Raw genomic sequence first — 18,929 nt, forward strand, 5'->3', positions numbered from 1 at the left:
AGAGAGGGAGGGAGGGGAGCACCACACTGTGCAGCCAAGAGAGGGGGCTGTGAGCAGCACTGCCCTCCCCTGCCCTGCCCTGCACTGCCCTCCCCTGCCTTCCCCTGCCCTGCCCTGCCCTGCACTGCCCTCCCCTGCCTTCCCCTGCCCTGCCTTCCCCTGCCCTGCCCTCCCCTGCCCTGCACTGCCAGCAGCTGCTGCCAGTCAGTGCATGACTGGGCAGTGAGTGGGCAGTAGGGGCTCGTGAGCACCACTGACTCACTGACTCACTGAGAGCATCTCCAGCAGAATTGTCTAATCAGCTGTGGGTCGGTCCCACTGTGGCACAGGAGACACTGTTGCCTCTGGCGGTGGTGGGAAGGGGTTGGGCATCATCTCCCACTGACAGCTAACCCCCCCCACCCCCTCCCCCCCCACACCCCCTCCCCACCTCCTGTAGGAGTGAAATCAGGAGGCAGTTTTTTTTCCACCCCAGAGGGGCATTGGAAATCTGGAACTCACTCCCCACCTCCCTCCCGCGGAAAAAAAGAAAAGGCTGTGGCTGCTCAATGCATTCACATTTTCAAGACGGGGGGGGGGTAGATATTCGTTTGGTAAAGGGTATCAAGGGGTACGGTGCCAGGGTGGGTAATTGGACTTGAGGTACAGATCAGCTATGATCGTATAGGACGGCGGAACAGGCTCAAGAGGCTCTTAAAACACTATAAATTGTTGAAGGTGTTTAATAATCTACTTCTTTGATCAGTGGATCCTTGAAAGTGAATCCACAATTAGCACAGCAACTGGACTGTGCATATCCAGGAGGAGGAATGGTCTCCTCCTATGTTCCTTATGTTCCTATATTCCTATGTTCCTTATGTTCCTATTTTGTCTTTATAAGAAAGGCACTATACAAATGTCATTTGTTGTTGTTGTTTATGTGGCTTGTTCTGCATGCAGTATATATTGTTTGTTTAGACACATTAGATAGATATGCATCTTATTACAAATTCCTAATATTTTAGACAACATTGACCTAAGTCCTTTTTATTATGTGTTGGTTATACTGCTGTTGTGAGTTCCCACTGATTTTTTTTGTGGCATTACAGAACCGCAATTGATTTTCAATACCATTCTTTCATGTAAAGGCTTTCCACAAGAGAAAAAGAATATCTTAAAACTGATCTTGATATGCACAGTCCAGTTGCTGTGTTAATTGTGGATTCACTTTCAAGGATCCACTAATCAAAGAAGTAGATTATTAAACATCTTCAACAATTTATAATGTTTTGCTAACTTGGAATAACATACAATTAATGCTCATTATTAATTACCTTAAAATTGCACTCTCCCATTTTCATATTAAGGCTCAGCAAAGTAAATATTGCCCACAGTTGTTTAATAAAGGTAAAACAATGTAGCAATATTATCTTTCACACAGTTAACATCTCAAAAACATTTACTATTTGTAACAATAGTTATGTGGTGCATATTAAGTAGCAGAATTGATGGTTAACCATTTTCAAATGTATGCGTATTCCAAAACAGTCTTTATATATACACTATGTATAGAAATCCTAATCCAGGTATAATTCTGATCAAACAGAAGATTTCTTGGAAAATGTGGTTATGCGATTACCAAGACTGAATGTTTGACAGCTTCAGCCTTCATTCTATATTACACTTGAACTCTGCTGTCTTTGTATCCGAGCTTTGCAGTTGTGGTATGGCCTCTGCCCTTCAAACTGTCTGAGATGCTAAAATTGTAGTGACTTACAGAGCTCAGTGAGGTGTCTTGAGCTCTGATGTTGTCAGAAGGATCATAAGTCAGGTTCCTGTGCACCCGTCTGCCAACTAGCTTGTAAGATCATTGCCATTTGTGGCTCTTTAGCATTCATTGCTACATTTCTATCTCACTGAAGAAACTCTTTCCCTTTTCTCAGCTCTTGGGATTCCAGGAATAGTACAGATCCCTTTCAATCTTCCTTATTTTTCAAATTCCATCTAGTTAGCACATTCAATTGTTTTTGTGTGAAGCTTTAAAGCTATGAGCTGAATTTACACTTTTACTAATAATTAATATGAACCAAATTTAGCAAAACCTATTGTTCTGGCAGATCTGAATTTAGAAGAGGATGAGTAAAGTCTGTGCCTCTGGTGTGGTCTTTTTGTCTGCTCCCACAGTGGAAAACGTCACCCGATAATGCAACCATCTGCACAAGCAGTGAGAAGATCAGCTTGCATTACTACTGATGCAAATCTACTTCCCACCCCACGAGACGCTCAGTCAGTCCAATAAAACCTGATTGATAATGGTTGAGAACTGGGCCAAGGAGTTCTTTCAAAATCACTGGAAATCAAAGAACTTCACAGGAAAGGAGGAAACCATTTGAACCCAATAAACATGTGCTGGTCTTCCTAAGAGTTATCCATCGAGTCCTCCTCCCCTGCACTTTTCCTTACCCTTTCATGCCTTCCCCTTTTCAAATATTTCTTCACAATTTATAGTGATTAAATACTATTCCTTTCAGACTATTACAATGTTGTAAATAAGAAGCATTGTTGCGATTTTATCTGACATCTTAATTTGGATATTTAAATGCAAAGCTTCGATAAATTTTCTGGTTAAATTAAGATTGACAGCTGTGCTCTTTTCCTTTTCTATTGACTCACCTCTAAGTTATTTTCTAAACGATCTTGCTAAAGTTTCCCATCATTATGACCATGAACCTTGTGGAAGGCTCACATCCATTTAGATATGGTATCCTTTAACATTTTTAATGGTTTCAGAAACTATTCCCCACCTTTTCAAACTCCCTACCTCTACCCTCTATCTTCCCTATTTTTATTTAGTTATTGAATTTACTATCTTTTCAATCAGATTATCTTATAAAATATTAATCCTTGCATTTAACATAGCACTCTACCACGTCAAAGTCTCAAATTGCTTCATTGGATTTACTTCTACAATAATGTGTAGTGACTGTGTATTTGCAGGCAAAAGGCAAGAAAGAAGCATCTTTTTTAAAAAAAATTCCCTCTCCAATTCAGTCAATTTTCAAGTTTATACCCAAGATAATTTCTGCTCAACAACTCTACAGTTACCTTTGGTTAGGAACGTCTGGAGAAAAAAAATCTTTGCAAACATTCCCAATAAGTTTCCACAGTCACCTGACAGGCCATGTGTCCATTGTGATAAGCTTAATAAAAATGTCAGGAGCTCCTCTGAGGTGGAATACTTTACTGTCATTAAGCACGATGTCCAGAAATCTGGACAGGCGCTGACAAGACTCATCCCAGCTCTGGCAGATGAATCCAGTAGACAGACAGCGCTGAGACAAACCTTCACTCATTGAGTTGAAAAGCCAGGATCCCAACCAATAAACCAATAGACTGTCCAGCAGGAGGCCTAAGTTAATGCCAGCCCTTCATCTTTATCAACATAACAGCAGCCAGCCATCTGGTACCAAGTTGACAACTTGGTAAAGATTTTTTTTAACAAGGCTCTTTCAAATTTTGTTTGATGCAGAGCTCTTAAATCTGCAGGGATTTTTCTTGCAGAAGAGGCTAAGATTACCATACTAATTCTGTTACAATACCAATTTGTCAATCCAAATTGAGAATGCTTTCCTTGGAAATGCTGAATTCTTTGCATTCAAAAACTATCTTGTTGAAGGTCACTGATCCATAAGAAGTGATAACTAATATTTGAATTGCAAAGCACAAACTCTGGTTTTAGTGCAGCAGAACCACCAAGACATTCAGCATCTATAATTCGAATGAATTCCTGCTCTGACATAAGTAGGGCAGGACGCAATCTACACACAGCAAGGATAGTTTTGAATAGTTAAAAGCTGTTAATGATAGCACACCACATGTTCATTTTCAGTGGTGAGCGAGCTTCAAGAAGATTTTTCATCAATAGATAGTAAAGATAATAATCTTTGCACTTCATACAGCGCATTTCACGTTGGAAAGATGTATCAAGTGCAGTGACTGGGTATTTTGTAGGGGAATAGATACTGATTTATGGAACCAATAAAGAGTTTCTGCATTCCAGTGGTTTAATATGCATTTTAAAGAGAAAAATAGGCCATACCTAAAGTAGTCATAGTCATACTTTAGGTATGACTTCTCTTTCAGTTCCCAGTTGATCTAATGTGTATTTCAAACATTGTGTTTTTCTTTTATTTCTTCTTTAGAACTGAGCACAATTCTATTTTAGATACATTGTTTGCATCGTATCTAACATATGTGGAATACAATGCTATCATCACCATAGAACAAACAGTACCTTTATAGGCTAATAATATTATAACAATAGATTTGTTTTCAAAAGGTACCTAATAAGTAACTGCAGCCCTATTCCAAATGGTTACCTTTTAACTTTTTCAATTTTATGGTGCAGTGTTGTTACAATGATTTAAAGTAATTGGGTAAACCTGGCTACAGTTCCAAAATACTAAAACAGCGCTGTGAGGTTCCCATTCAAAGGGGCATAGAAATGGAACTGTAAGTGGGACAGGATGGTTAATCCTTGCATCTGATTTGGAGCCTTATAACATCATGAAATGTTTCAAAGCGCTTCAAAAGATACACTGTAAAGTGTAGTGACTGTATTTGTAGACAAATATTGCGACCTATTTACGCACAGCAATGTCCCACAAACAGCCATGAAGTGAGTGACCAATTTGTATCTGGGGGATTGTTGGCCAGGGCATTGGAACAAACTCCCTTCTCTTTTCCAATAGTGGCATGGCATCTTTAATGTCCATCTGAACAGGCAGACAGGACTTTAGTTTTAACAATTCATCCGAAGGACGACGTCTATGAAAATGCAGCTCACCCCTAGCACTGTATTGTAGTGTCAGCCTAAACCGTAAACTGAAGTCCACTGTTTGTGTTAACAGAAAATATATTTTTTTTGCCAAGGGATTCTGAAAATTAATTAAAAATGTCCTGAACTCACTATCCACATAATTATTAACTATTTTCAAGAAAATCATCAGCCATGATTTCAGATATTGAGTTTAAAATAAGAGTACTGGCGTGACCAGCAAACCATTAAAAGTAGTCCATTGCAAGTTATACAAATCCTATGGGAATATGTTTATGCAGCAGGATAAGGATTAAAGTCATTTCACGGTACATCACATTATTACAACAGGATGTTGAAATAAAAGAACAGAGAGAACTGGCCATAATAACAATAAATCAGAATGATATTAACAATAATAGATAAAAGTGAACAATATAACTTACATCTTTAAACAACTGCAAATCTTTACTCTTTCCTGAATGCAGTCTTAAGGTTTTTTTTAATCTGAAAGAATCCATTAAGAAAAACCCACTTCTTTTTCCCCATTATAACTTGTCAACATAAAATATAGAACCGAGCACAAGATGTCTCAGTTACAACACAGCATTTAGAAAGTACATTCAGTTTACTTGAAACAGAAGACAATACTGTAAAGTAACTAGTAAAATATTCTATGTTACACTCTAAAATCCATGGAATGATTAGAATTCTGAGATGGCTTTTGTACGTCTGAATGTCAGAACAGTGAGGGTCCATTTTTTCACAGTAATATATTGAGAGGCATGGAAAACTATTCTGATCTGTGCAAGAGATTACATTTAACGCATTCATTCCAAATTCTATTTTCCTTAGACGTAGAAAATGAATTATTTTAATGAGAACAAATCTATTTGCCTTTTGTTAAAATCTTTCGATTGAATCATTTTAAGTCAATTTAATCTTTCAGAAGGAAGGGAAGAGAGAAAGAGAGAGAGGGAGGGAGCGATAAATGAAAGCAATTACCCTTTTGTGTGTACAATTCACTGAGTTTGGTTTGAAATGACCATATTCAATTTATTTTCATTGTAGTCAATGACAAAGAACTTTGAAAGAACTTGATACAACCAAGTCTAGGAAATATTATTGTAAATATTCAAAACTACAAAACATAAAAAAATTCAGACAGCAACTGAATTGTCCACTCTGCAGACAGCAGACTGCGTCCATAGTTGTTCAGGATTGTGATAGCATCCACCTTCCATTCTCTCCACATGCAATGGCAGCAATGCATTCACAAAGTCCAAATGGCTTGCACCACTTTCAGTGAACCACAGAATTTAAAGGCTCAGCTCGGATGTTTCCCAAATCCAGAGCTGAATCCGTTTCTTCATCTATTTCACCTATCACTGCCCTGGAATACAAGAAAGATCAACAGTGATTACATTGAATCTTAATATTGGTGCTAATGGCACTGTTACCAATTCAATAATTATGCTTGGATTTGAAATTGGGCCTTATCACGTCATTGAGATGTCTCAAAGCGCCTTCACAGGATTTACTGTGATGTGTAAGGGTCAGTGTATCTTGTTGCCGAAAGTGGCAACCAATTTGCATACAGCAACATCCCATGATGTGAAGGATTAATTTTATTTGGAGGAATGTTGGCCAGGACACCAGGAGAATACTCTCTTCTCTCTTCATATAGTGCCAAGGGATATTCAATGTCCACCTGAACAGGTAGACAGGACCTCGATTTAACAACAGAATAGATCATTGGTGAAACTTTCAGCGGGTTAACTTACACATTGTCTCCTCTCACTATGTACAAGCCCAGTACAACTTGCTCCACACCTTGTTGTGAACTAAATACGCGCTCATGACTTTCATCTAGGATTAGGTTGATAGTCTGGTCAAATCCCTTCAGGGTTCCCTTTGGAAACAAATAAAAAAGAGTTAAGTTTGTATATATACTGTATTTTTATGTATGAATGCAATGACTAAGACCATTTGGAGTTTTTATGGTTGACCTGACTCACAGGAAGCTCAGCAGTCATTCACATCTTCTGCAGGATTCTATATTTTTGAGCTAACTACAGTATTTTAGTGTATCCTAAATTGACAACATAATTGTCAATTAAGAAAGTAATCCAAGTTAGTATTGCTGCACGAAGAGGAGCAGCTAAGCAGTACTAACAGTTATACAGCCCTCCAGAACACAATCTTCCTTCCCTGTCCCAGTAAATTGAAGTCACATCCCATCTCATCCTTTGTGAGTGCGCGTGTGAGTGTGTGCGTGTTAGAGTGTGTGCTTGTGTGAGAGTACGTGTGTGTGTATGAGTGAGTGTGTTTGTGTGTGTCCAGCACCTTGGGATGTCCTCCCGACATGAAAGGCAGCATGCAAATGTAATCTTGTTGTTGTTGAGATGTCTCAAAAACGTGAGAGGGCGCTATATCAAATGTAAGTATTATTATTATTATTATCATCATATGAATGAAAGACCACCCACAGAATGAGTTTGCCCAGTTACTTGCCAGACTCTGAGATGCAACGGGGTGTGTGTGTGTGTGTGTGAAGACCAATCCTAGTTTGTTGAAGTGCACTAACTGCCTATTATCCAATCACTGAACAACAATGTCAACAGCTCTTAGTCCACAAACCAAAATTAGTTGCTGGGAATGATCAAAAGTAGTCAACTTTTGACGTAAACAAAAAAGAACAGTTTACAAAGCATAACTTATTTAAGTGATCAATTCCCTCACAAATCCAGAGAGTAAAATAATTTCTTGCACTCCCTTAAGAGGACTTCAGACTATCCCAGAACTGTACAGTGCATAAGAAGCACATGGTTTTTATATTAGTTATTTAGCACAAGGTTTATATACTAGTTGTTTAGCAACATCATTAATGTGTTTATTCACAGAACATGAACTTACCCAAGGATAATATATTGAACTTTATTTTATTGAATCAAAGGTCAATACAGTTTAAAGAGGTCACAGGTCAACTACAGTAGTTCCCAATCAAATACCCTGGCAGTATTTACAATAGGATAGTAAGGACAGATGATTATATTGATACCTATAGATCCTCTACTAGCTTAACATGGTACGTATGAAATTATGTGCAACTTTTCAAACCCCATTCTGTTGCAACATTTAACATCAAGTCAATCAATCCACGATCAAAATAACTAAAAATACATGAGTCATTCACACTCAGTTTTGTTAATTCTTATGAAAAAAGTCATTAAGAATAGTGGATTGGAAAGGTTATTGCACCTGACAGTATGAGGGAGCTAAATCACTGATGCCAAATCCTCTCTGGTCTTATGCCTCCCTTGATTAAAAGAACTGAATTTCCAACAGCCGTTCTGAATAATTCAGTCAATCCATCAGAGTTTACTGTTTCAAGTAAAGGCAAATAATGCTTGTGTTGATGCTCATTGATTCTTTAAAATGCATTTAAGAAAAAAACTTGCTTAAATACTTTTAGAAACTGAGGACTAGCAATAAGATTCCACAAGTTATATAGATTATTTCTAAATATCAAGAACCTTCTAACATATCAATTCCTTATAATTATTAATAATCTTTACATTTGATGTAGCACCTGTAAAATGAATTACTGTAAAATGAAGTATTATATATGTTGTGGGCAAATGTGGCAGCCAATTTGCACCCAAACAGGCACAAATTTTATCTGGGGATTGTTGGGCAGGACATCAGGAAGAAACGCCATTCTCCTTTCGAATGGGAATCTTTACGGTTCATCTAATGTCTCATCCGGAAAACAGCACCTGTGACAATGCAGCACACCCCCAGCAACATGTTGAAGTGTCAGAGAGACTATATGAGTTTTAAGTTTTGATTGTGGCTTGAACTCAAAATGTCTGAATAGTACCAAAATCCAATAATATATAAATTGAATACCTTCTTTCTTCCACTGAGACAGTTTCACAAACATCCTCCAGTGCCTTATCCAAGCAGCCATTGTTCATCAGTGCCCAGGCAATGAGCAATAACCACAGGCAAACCGCAATGCTGTTTTCACCCAATGTCCTGAATTTTCCAGCAAGCTCACTGGATAAGTAGTCAGGAGCAGATGTTTCCTTTCCCTAGCTCAGGGGAAACTAGAACAAACCTAGTTTTGTTTTTAAAACCTTTGTTTATAAGACTGACTGTATCCCGTCAGTAACATATGAAGATGTGAAGATTCACTTACCACAATCATTCTTCCATCTGCTGTGACCACTGCAACAGTACCTGGAGACTTAGTCAAGGACTAGCTTGCTGAACATTACAAAGCACCTACTAATATTTTACAAATAACTGCCATAACTTAGCTTTAATCTTGCAAAACCAAGCACCACAAAAAGAAATAGAATATTTCAAAAGGAGAAAAGGACTGGAAAAGTTGCTGCATACGTATAGCCCGAGATGCTTCCTGCACTGGAAATGCCACATACCATCATTACAGCTGCATTTACTCCGTTGGGATTCATTATTCAATTTATTGAAGAATTTCACTATCATTCCCCAAAAGACATACAAAACAGGTCTTGCATCAAACACTGATCTATCAGAAACACGAGAATAGCAATTATATTATTATATTAATAACAATATCAGGATTCGGCTGAAGTAGAAACCTAGTTCCTCTCTCACACAATATATTACAATTATAAGATTCCTTGCATTTGATACTGTGCCTTTCACGGGATGTCAGAAGGACACCTCAAAGCTCTTCACGGAATTTACTGCAAAGCATAGTGACTGTATCTGTTGGCGAACGGGGCTGACAATTTGCACAAAGCCATGAAGTTAGGTCAAGTTGGCTTACTTGGTAGCACTCAAGATTGGATTGGGTTCGGAACCTATACTGGGACGTTAAACTTACATGGTCTCTTATGACACTCCATCATAGTGCTGGAGGAGCACTGCAGGTGGGAAGTGCCGTGCTTCAGATGATACATCAAACAGAGGTCCCATCTACCTGTTCAGGTGGATGTTAAAGATCCCACAGCACTATTCAGAAAAAGAGAGTTTCCCCTGGTGCCCTGACTAACAGTTCCCCAAATAAAAATCAGTTGCTCGCTCCATGGGACTTTGCCGTGAGCAAAATTGGTAAAACAGTAAAACCTGGGAAGCGCTTTGAATAACTCTCCTGATATAGAAAGGCGCTATACCAAATGCAAGGATCACATTTATTAACGTAAGAGCGCGTGACTGATTTTATTTGGGGGACACTGGGAGATAGAGAGATAACCCCTTTCGCTTTATCAAGCTGCGCTGTGGGATCTTTTAAATGCCCGCCCGAAACAGGAAATCGGGGAGCTTGGTTTAATGTCTGATCTGAAGCCCGGCAACTGCGACAGAGCAGAACGGCTGCAGCGCTGCCCTCCAGCCTAAACAAGAAGCTGCATTTACATTGCGCCTCCTGCGACAGGAGGACGTCTCAAGGCGCTGTACGGTTGAGGGTTTGCACCCGAGCTGAGGTTTGCACCCGACAGGGGTGGGGGGGGGGGCAAGGAGCATGGGGCAGGGAAGATGATCGAAGACACCTTTTACAGAAGGGCCATGAAGAAAGCGAGCGGTGGGGAGGCGGGCGAGGCGGAGGCGGAGGGGCTGGAGTTCCAGAGGGTGAGGGAATAAAGGATGAAGGCCGGACCGCCGGCGATGGCGTGGGCCGGGCAGGGCAGGGCTGGGCAGGGCAGAGCAGGGCAGGGCAGGGCAGGGCAGGGCAGGGCTGGGCAGGGCTGGGCAGGGCAGGGCTGGGCAGGGCAGGGCAGGGCTGGGCTGGGCTGGGCAGGGCTGGGCAGGGCAGGGCTGGGCAGGGCAGGGCTGGGCAGGGCAGGGCAGGGACGTGGGGCCGAGCAGAGGAAGCGGAGGGTTGGTGCAAGTTTTACTAAGTGGCAGAGGTGGGGAGGAGGAGCGAGACTGTTTCGGGGTGAGCCGGAGGATGGGGGGATGTTGAACTCGATCCTCTGGGTGGCTGAGGGGGGGGAGGGGGGAGGGGAGGTGGGGGGGGGGGAGGGGAGGGGGGAGGGGAGGAGGGGGGGGGGAGGGGAGGAGGGGGGGGAGGGGAGGGGGAGGGGAGGGGGGGGGGAGGGGGGGGAGGGGAGGAGGGGGGAGATGTGGAGCCAGTGAAGCCCCGCGGGGTTATAGGATGGAGGAGGGAGTGATCGGGAGTTGAATGCGGGAGAGGACACGAGCTCCGGACACTGCACCGCGTGGAGGGAACGAGTTGATTGACTGTCGGGAGCCGAGGGTCGGTGTCTGGTGTGAGGCCCGTGAGCCCCACACACACCACCACCACCACACACACACACACACACAGCGACCATCACAGTGCACACACCACACGCTGTGGCTCTGTCTCTCTCTCTCTCTCTCGCCCTTCAGTTACACGGCGCCGCCGCTGATGCGCTGAGGATACGGTTGATGTAAGTCTCGAGCGCCGATGTCATGGCTGCCGACCCTCCGCGCCGCACCGCACTGCGCCTGCGCACCCGCCCGGCCCGGCCCGGCCAGGCCAAGCCAGCCGAGCGCCGAGCAACCGAGCGAAGCGGAACCGCCCACCGGCACAGGCAGAGCTGGCGGACAGTCGAGTGCTGATCAGCTGTCGATGCTGCCCATTGGCTCAGGATAACCATCGACATTACACCCCGACTGTAACCCGATCACACCCCGACTGTAACCCGATCACACCCCGACTGTAACCCGATCACACACCGACTGTAACCCGATCACACACCGACTGTAACACACACCGCTGTACCCGATCACACACCGACTGTAACCCGATCACACACCGACTGTAACCCGATCACACACCGACTGTAACCCGATCACACGCCGACTGTAACCCGATCACACGCCGACTGTAACCCGATCACACGCCGACTGTAACCCGATCACACGCCGACTGTAACCCGATCACACGACTGTAACCCGATCACACGCCGACTGTAACCCGATCACACACCGACTGTAACCCGATCACACACCGACTGTAACCGGATCACACACCGACTGTAACCGGATCACACACCGACTGTAACCCGATCACACACCGACTGTAACCCGATCACACACCGACTGTAACCCGATCACACACCGACTGTAACCGGATCACACACCGACTGTAACCCGATCACACACCGACTGTAACCGGATCACACACCGACTGTAACCCGATCACACGCCGACTGTAACCCGATCACACGCCGACTGTAACCCGATCACACACCGACTGTAACCGGATCACACACCGACTGTAACCGGATCACACACCGACTGTAACCGGATCACACACCGACTGTAACCGGATCACACACCGACTGTAACCCGATCACACACCGACTGTAACCCGATCACACACCGACTGTAACCCGATCACACACCGACTGTAACCCGATCACACACCGACTGTAACCCGATCACACACCGACTGTAACCGGATCACACACCGACTGTAACCCGATCACACACCGACTGTAACCCGATCACACACCAACTGTAACCGGATCACACACCGACTGTAACCGGATCACACACCGACTGTAACCCGATCACACACCGACTGTAACCGGATCACACACCGACTGTAACCCGATCACACACCGACTGTAACCGATCACACACCGACTGTAACCCGATCACACGCCGACTGTAACCCGATCACACGCCGACTGTAACCCGATCACACACCGACTGTAACCGGATCACACACCGACTGTAACCGGATCACACACCGACTGTAACCGGATCACACACCGACTGTAACCGGATCACACACCGACTGTAACCGGATCACACACCGACTGTAACCGGATCACACACCGACTGTAACCCGATCACACACCGACTGTAACCCGATCACACACCGACTGTAACCCGATCACACACCGACTGTAACCCGATCACACACCGACTGTAACCGGATCACACACCGACTGTAACCGGATCACACACCGACTGTAACCCGATCACACACCGACTGTAACCGGATCACACACCGACTGTAACCGGATCACACACCGACTGTAACCCGATCACACACCGACTGTAACCCGATCACACACCGACTGTAACCGGATCACACACCGACTGTAACCCGATCACACACCGACTGTAACCGGATCACACGCCGACTGTAACCCGATCACACGCCGACTGTAACCCGATCACACGCCGACTGTAACCCGATCACACGCCGACTGTAACCCGATCACACACCGACTGTAACCCGATCACACACCGACTGTAACCGGATCACACACCGACTGTAACCGGATCACACACCGACTGTAACCGGATCACACACCGACTGTAACCGGATCACACACCGACTGTAACCGGATCACACACCGACTGTAACCGGATCACACACCGACTGTAACCGGATCACACACCGACTGTAACCGGATCACACACCGACTGTAACCCGATCACACACCGACTGTAACCGGATCAGACACCGACTGTAACCCGATCAGACACCGACTGTAACCGGATCACACGCCGACTGTAACCCGATCACACACCGACTGTAACCGGATCAGACACCGACTGTAACCCGATCAGACACCGACTGTAACCCGATCACACACCGACTGTAACCGGATCACACACCGACTGTAACCGGATCACACGCCGACTGTAACCGGATCAGACACCGACTGTAACCGGATCAGACACCAACTGTAACCCGATCAGACACCGACTGTAACCGGATCACACACCGACTGTAACCCGATCACACGCCGACTGTAACCCGATCACACGCCGACTGTAACCGGATCACACGCCGACTGTAACCGGATCACACACCGACTGTAACCCGATCACACACCGACTAACCCGATCACACGCCGACTGTAACCCGATCACACCCCGACTGTAACCCGATCACACAACGACTGTAACCGGATCACACACCGACTGTAACCCGATCACACGCCGACTGTAACCCGATCACACGCCGACTGTAACCCGATCACACGCCGACTGTAACCCGATCACACGCCGACTGTAACCCGATCACACGCCGACTGTAACCCGATCACACGCCGACTGTAACCCGATCACACGCCGACTGTAACCCGATCACACGCCGACTGTAACCTGATCACACACCGACTGTAACCTGATCACACCCCGACTGTGACCTGATTACACACCGACTGTAACCTGATTACACACCGACTGTAACCGGATTATACACCGACTGTAACCTGATTACACACCGACTGTAACCGGATTATACACCGACTGTAACCAGATTATACACCGACTGTAACCAGATTATACACCGACTGTAACCAGATTATACAGGCACTCACTGTAACCAAACTATACAAACAGTCTCTGTAACCAGACGATAACAGACGAGCAGGTTGTCTGGCCCCCGGGGTATTCTCAATGCACCGGGATCTAACCACCAGGAAGGCACAGAACCACTTACCTGCATTCGTGATTCTGCACTTTTCTGCTGGAAGACACTGCAGCCTTTCTGCTTTAATGCCTCTTTGCCCAAAAGGACTCAGATCAAACCTGTTTGTTTTCTATAACTAACTTGCACGTCACACTGAAAACTTAGGTTTTTGTATGTCCCCCATTCTCGCCCGACTCCATTGGCTCCCTATCCTTCAGAAGATCCAGTTCAAAATCCTGGTCCTCACCTACAAAGCCGTCGGTGGTCTTGCCCCACCCTATCTCTGTGACCTCCTAACCCCCTACCAATCCACCCACTCCCTCCGCTCAGCCGGCTATGACCTGCTCCACGTCCCCCTGACCTGATCCACCCACCCCACCATTGGCGGGAGAGCCTTCAGCCACTCTGCCCCCAACCTCTGGAATTCCATCCCCCAAGTCCCCTTCTTAGCCTCCTTCAAGTCCTGCCTCAAGACCCTCCTCTTCGACCATGCCATTGGTCACCCCCCTTCCCCTCCCTTCTCCCCGACCCCAGCTCGGGTCTGAAATGCTGCACACTGTCCAGTGCCTTGGGACATCCTCCCGATGTGAAAGGCACTATACAAATGTAATCTTGTTCTTGTTATAAAAGAATGGGTTGTCTTTTGCAGGTCCATTAAAGGATGGTCTGTAGCTTAGTGGTTAGAGCACCTGCCTCGCAAGCAAGAGATCTGGGTTCGATTCCCGATAGGGCGAAACATTGGGCATGTTTCCTTACTCATGTGCTTCTGTTTACCTAGCAGTAAGTAGGTAGTCGATTGATGGATCGCTTTTCCGGGGGGGGGTAGTAATTCCTTCAAAAAAATAAAAAATTGGTCACTCAATCCACGACTGTTTGTTGGACACTTCTGTGCTCAATTGGCTGCTGCATTTCGCCCACAAAATAGTCCATTAACTTTACAGTATATTCCCTGAAGCACTTTGAGACATCTCGAAGACCTGATAAGGTGCTATATCAAATGCAAGTATTATTATTATTTTATGTAAATGTGGATTTCATAAGACAAATTTGGTTAACCTTTATTATGTCATCAGATCATAAAATTCCTTCATCCGTTCACTACGTAGAGGTGTTTTGATTCAATATATATTGATTGGAGTCACTGGTATTAAATTACGTGGGAAGTGGGAAACAGCTTTCTGATTTTACTGGACTATCTTAAAATTTCCAGCGTTTGGACTCAAGTAAATCCATAAAACAAAGTAAGATTCAAAAATTAATTCCATCTTAGTCCTAGGACTTCTAGAAGAGTCACGCCAAGCGGGAGTCTCCAAACTTGTAAATGAAGTTGATGATTGTGCAATCTTTGTGGGGACAGCTGGTGTAACTCATCCTCTGAATGGTTAACTTTGAATTAAGAAATACCCTACTTGGTAACTCCAAGATGGAATGGAAGGCAAGCTCCTTGTGTATGAAGAGCAATGGCTCAATCTGTTTTGTTAGTGAGTTTATGGATGAATGTGTTATGCCTATATTAAGGCTACTTGTCTTCAATTAAGGCTACCAGGTTCAATCGCATTCACACCAGTATGCCAATAGCTTCCTGATGTGATGTTTGCATTAAAAATATTATTCTTCATACTTATTTGCCCCCTTATGTTAACAAATGTTGAAATATTTCTTCTGGGCATGAGGTATAGTAACTGACTAAAATGGGAAAATCCCCCAGCCCTCATGTCAATTTATCCCTTTCAACCTCTGACTCTATGCCAGCTGGGCTCCTGCTCAATTTTCATAAAGCACCTGAAGTTGTTCCCTCAACAGGCCACACATGCTGTACAAGTGCAAATTGTTGTTGCTGAACTTGTCAAATGCAATTTTTTTTGAGAAACCCAAAGCATTATTCCCTTTGCTAATTGTCTTGTCTTTCTTGTACAATTATCTTGACCTTTACAATTACTCTTCAACTTGTAGATGAGATCCATGCACAACAACACAAGAAACAGTTCTAACATGAAGATAATTAGGTTCAAGAAGGAACTGTTCAATCTTCAGTTTACTTGTGTGATAGGACAATGGGGAGAGTATTCTGCATAGATGAGATCAAACAGACCAAGCAATAGCAATATCGGTAAGATGGGATGAGCAAAAACTTTTGCAAAAAACTTACCATATTTTAAGAAATATTTCCAACCAAAGTGGATCAAAGTAATCAGTTTTCCTTACTTCCTCTGATTGTATAGTGAATGGAATGGCTATGAATTACACCAGCTGAACAGACTGGTGGGGGGGGGGGGGGGGGGAGTGAAGAGGAGAGGGTGTTAAACAGAGAGCAGATAAATCAACTTCAAAAGTTTGGCAAATAAAATCGTACTGAAGAGCACAGCGAAACCACTTCTCATGGAGACATTTTAATGTCCTTTATGAAGATTGTAAAATATTCAGATTCTGCCTCATGCTTTGAAACAATCAATGCTACGAACATTTCCAAGATTTATTTTACGCAGAGCCATGCATTTATTCTAAAACAAAACAAATTTGTCCTCTTGGCTATTTATTGGTTGTTGTGTATTGCAGTAAACTGGACTTCCCTATAAAAATGAAAGATTATGACTGCAGGAAGTGCTTTTCCTCCGAGAAGTAAACATTAGCATTTAATTTTGAAACAGTTGCACAGTGCAATGTCTTTGTATACTGCATGTAGCAAAACACAAGCCTATAAAAATTCTTGGCACTATTTTACAAGATAAACTGAAGTACAATACTGTCTCACAATGGAATGAACATAGTACAAACTACTGCATTTGACAGTTTTACCAAGGTAATACATAACAAATCAACTTTACAACAAGATGTGGTGAACTGCCACATATTCTACTGTAAGTTGTGTATTTCCATACATTCATTTTCATATTATGGAGTTACCTAAACCCTGTTAAATAGTTGTAACATACTGAAGAATTGTGGTCCATAAGAAGAGTTGATCTTGATCAAGTATCATTTAGAGAAATAAAATATAACACATTCGGTGTAAGTTATATATTAAAACTGTAGTGTTCCTCCTGAGCAAGTAAGTGCAATATGCAAAATCAAGAGTACAAACCATCAATATTTCTGCAAGACAATTCGCATTCTACTCCGTTTAAGCACATAATGAAATGTTATCTTAAATAGAGCGATTATACACTTGGAACATTATCACATTGGGTAGGATGGCAGATTGGTTGCTTGACCCACTTTGCACACAGAATGCTTTTTTCATTCATGTAATTTTCAAATCAAAGCATGTAGTTTTTCTTCAGAACCTCCAGGTACTGTTGTGTGGCTCTCGTGACTGGGTCCTGATCTTGATTGATGCTCTTAAGGGAGCTGGCAGCAGATCCCTGCGGCGAGACTCGAGTTGGTATCCCATCCAAATCAGCAGTGGCTGAAACACATTTTAGACTTTTAAACTATTTTACTGCACCAAGTGAATCTGTTTGGATGTACGTATTTCTTGTAATTCTGTTAGCTGGTTTGTATAGCAAATTTACAACATTGTGTCAAATCCAGCTGTTTTGTTGATTACCAAAATCTGCTTAATTGTGCTCTGGACATTTATTTTCCACTCACTTAACATTCTGACTGCAACTAAAACTTATTTTTAACTACGAAACATCCGCTCACACCCGTTTTGGATCAGGCAAATTCAGATCAGGCAAATTGAAGGAATGTGTTCATTTTAGTTAGATGCTCAGGGAAAAGAAAAACTGCAAAATCGCATCAATGAAGCCAAACTACAGCACTTTGGGCTGTACTCACTAATCTGCAGTTCAAGGGTTTCAGAGGCTGAGCTAAAAAGAAAAAAGAAGGCGCCTTGCCCACACACGTAGCCGACAAGTAGTCTTTGTCAAGGGGAAATATATATTTTTTTAAAAATAGCATTAGGCTTGCCCAGTAGTTCTTTATCTGTCTTTACCCAGTTAGCAGGTGAGCCATACAGATGGGAAAGATTCAGTCTGTGTTGAGGGCATACAATTGGCCTTTAGCCTCCTGTGTTTGGAGGAGGAAGGGTAAGAAAGGAAAGAAAAATAAATCAGTCAGGGTTCCTACACCTCATTACTATCCAGTGACCCATGTTTAAGTGCCATGTGTGGACAGATTCAGGCTCAGCTGTATACCTCAGCTCCTTTGGTCAAACAGCCTGACAAGAGTCGTAAGGTACAAGAACCACAATTTCAGTAGAAAAAAAAGTGTGCCATCAGGAGAAAATATATTGGGTGGGGGGGGGGGGGGAACCATCTTGGCAGCTACAAGTTGCAATTATATTGCAATTCATATTCTATCCCATTCATGTTAAACATTTTACATTCAACACTAAAATTTCTATAATGTACTTTTTTGAACAATAAAAGAGAAACAACTCTCCTAAAAGCAAGAGTTGTTTTCCAGAATTAATTCATTATGTTAAACACAACAGCAGATCAAAATACACCAATAGTTCAGACACCAGAACAAACCAAATTCATATCCTCAATTTACCTTCATGGAGTTCTTTGGAAATATTTTTTTCCAATGCATTCTGCATCTGAAATCATAACATTTAAAGTATTAATGCATTAAACAAACAACACGGTTTGAAAAATTAAAACAACACTCATTAGACAAGAAACAAATTAAAACTTAATACCATTCATGCAATTCATTTAGAATAGAAAGTATTACCGATGCAGTAGTTGTTAAAGCTTAATAAAATAA

At 43.1% G+C, this 18,929-nt stretch overlaps 2 protein-coding genes across 8 annotated transcripts in view; both read right to left on the bottom strand.

The window, feature by feature from the left end:
- Positions 1 to 5,057: 5,057 nt before the first annotated feature.
- On the bottom strand, positions 5,058 to 11,305 carry lsm8 (LSM8 homolog, U6 small nuclear RNA associated). Its single transcript, XM_007894597.2, has 4 exons — positions 11,214 to 11,305; positions 9,000 to 9,040; positions 6,580 to 6,707; positions 5,058 to 6,188 (listed from the first exon to the last, which is right to left on the bottom strand). Exons 1-4 carry the CDS (start codon positions 11,242 to 11,244, stop codon positions 6,098 to 6,100), a joined length of 291 nt encoding a protein of 96 aa, XP_007892788.1. The 5' UTR covers positions 11,245 to 11,305; the 3' UTR covers positions 5,058 to 6,097.
- Positions 11,306 to 16,815: 5,510 nt separating this feature from the next.
- Positions 16,816 to 18,929, bottom strand: part of si:ch211-272n13.3 (ankyrin repeat domain-containing protein 26) — a 64,630-nt gene continuing 62,516 nt past the window's right edge. For 6 of the 7 annotated variants that reach the window (XM_042334802.1, XM_042334799.1, XM_042334803.1 and 3 more), the window contains 2 exons: positions 18,714 to 18,759; positions 16,816 to 17,619 (listed from right to left, as the gene is read on the bottom strand). In XM_042334802.1, the coding sequence (XP_042190736.1) occupies positions 17,471 to 17,619; positions 18,714 to 18,759 (195 nt within the window). In that variant the 3' untranslated portion in view covers positions 16,816 to 17,470. Of the gene's footprint in view, positions 17,620 to 18,713; positions 18,760 to 18,929 lie in introns of those variants that run through there. The other variant, XM_042334804.1, reaches the window with a different exon arrangement.

This window comes from Callorhinchus milii, unplaced genomic scaffold (assembly GCF_018977255.1).
Source record: "Callorhinchus milii isolate IMCB2004 unplaced genomic scaffold, IMCB_Cmil_1.0 Scaffold5, whole genome shotgun sequence".
Classification (NCBI taxonomy): domain Eukaryota; kingdom Metazoa; phylum Chordata; class Chondrichthyes; order Chimaeriformes; family Callorhinchidae; genus Callorhinchus; species Callorhinchus milii.

Bases quoted from the DNA above. Each gene is read 5' to 3' on its own strand.
- lsm8 (XM_007894597.2), bottom strand. From the start codon at position 11,244: ATGACATCGGCGCTCGAGACTTACATCAACC. The intron at 9,041-11,213 runs GTATCCTCAGCG...CTAAGTCTCCAG, and splicing joins GCTCGAGACTTACATCAACC to GTACTGTTGCAGTGGTCACA. The intron at 6,189-6,579 runs GTAAGTTAACCC...CTTGTATTCCAG, and splicing joins ATAGTGAGAGGAGACAATGT to GGCAGTGATAGGTGAAATAG.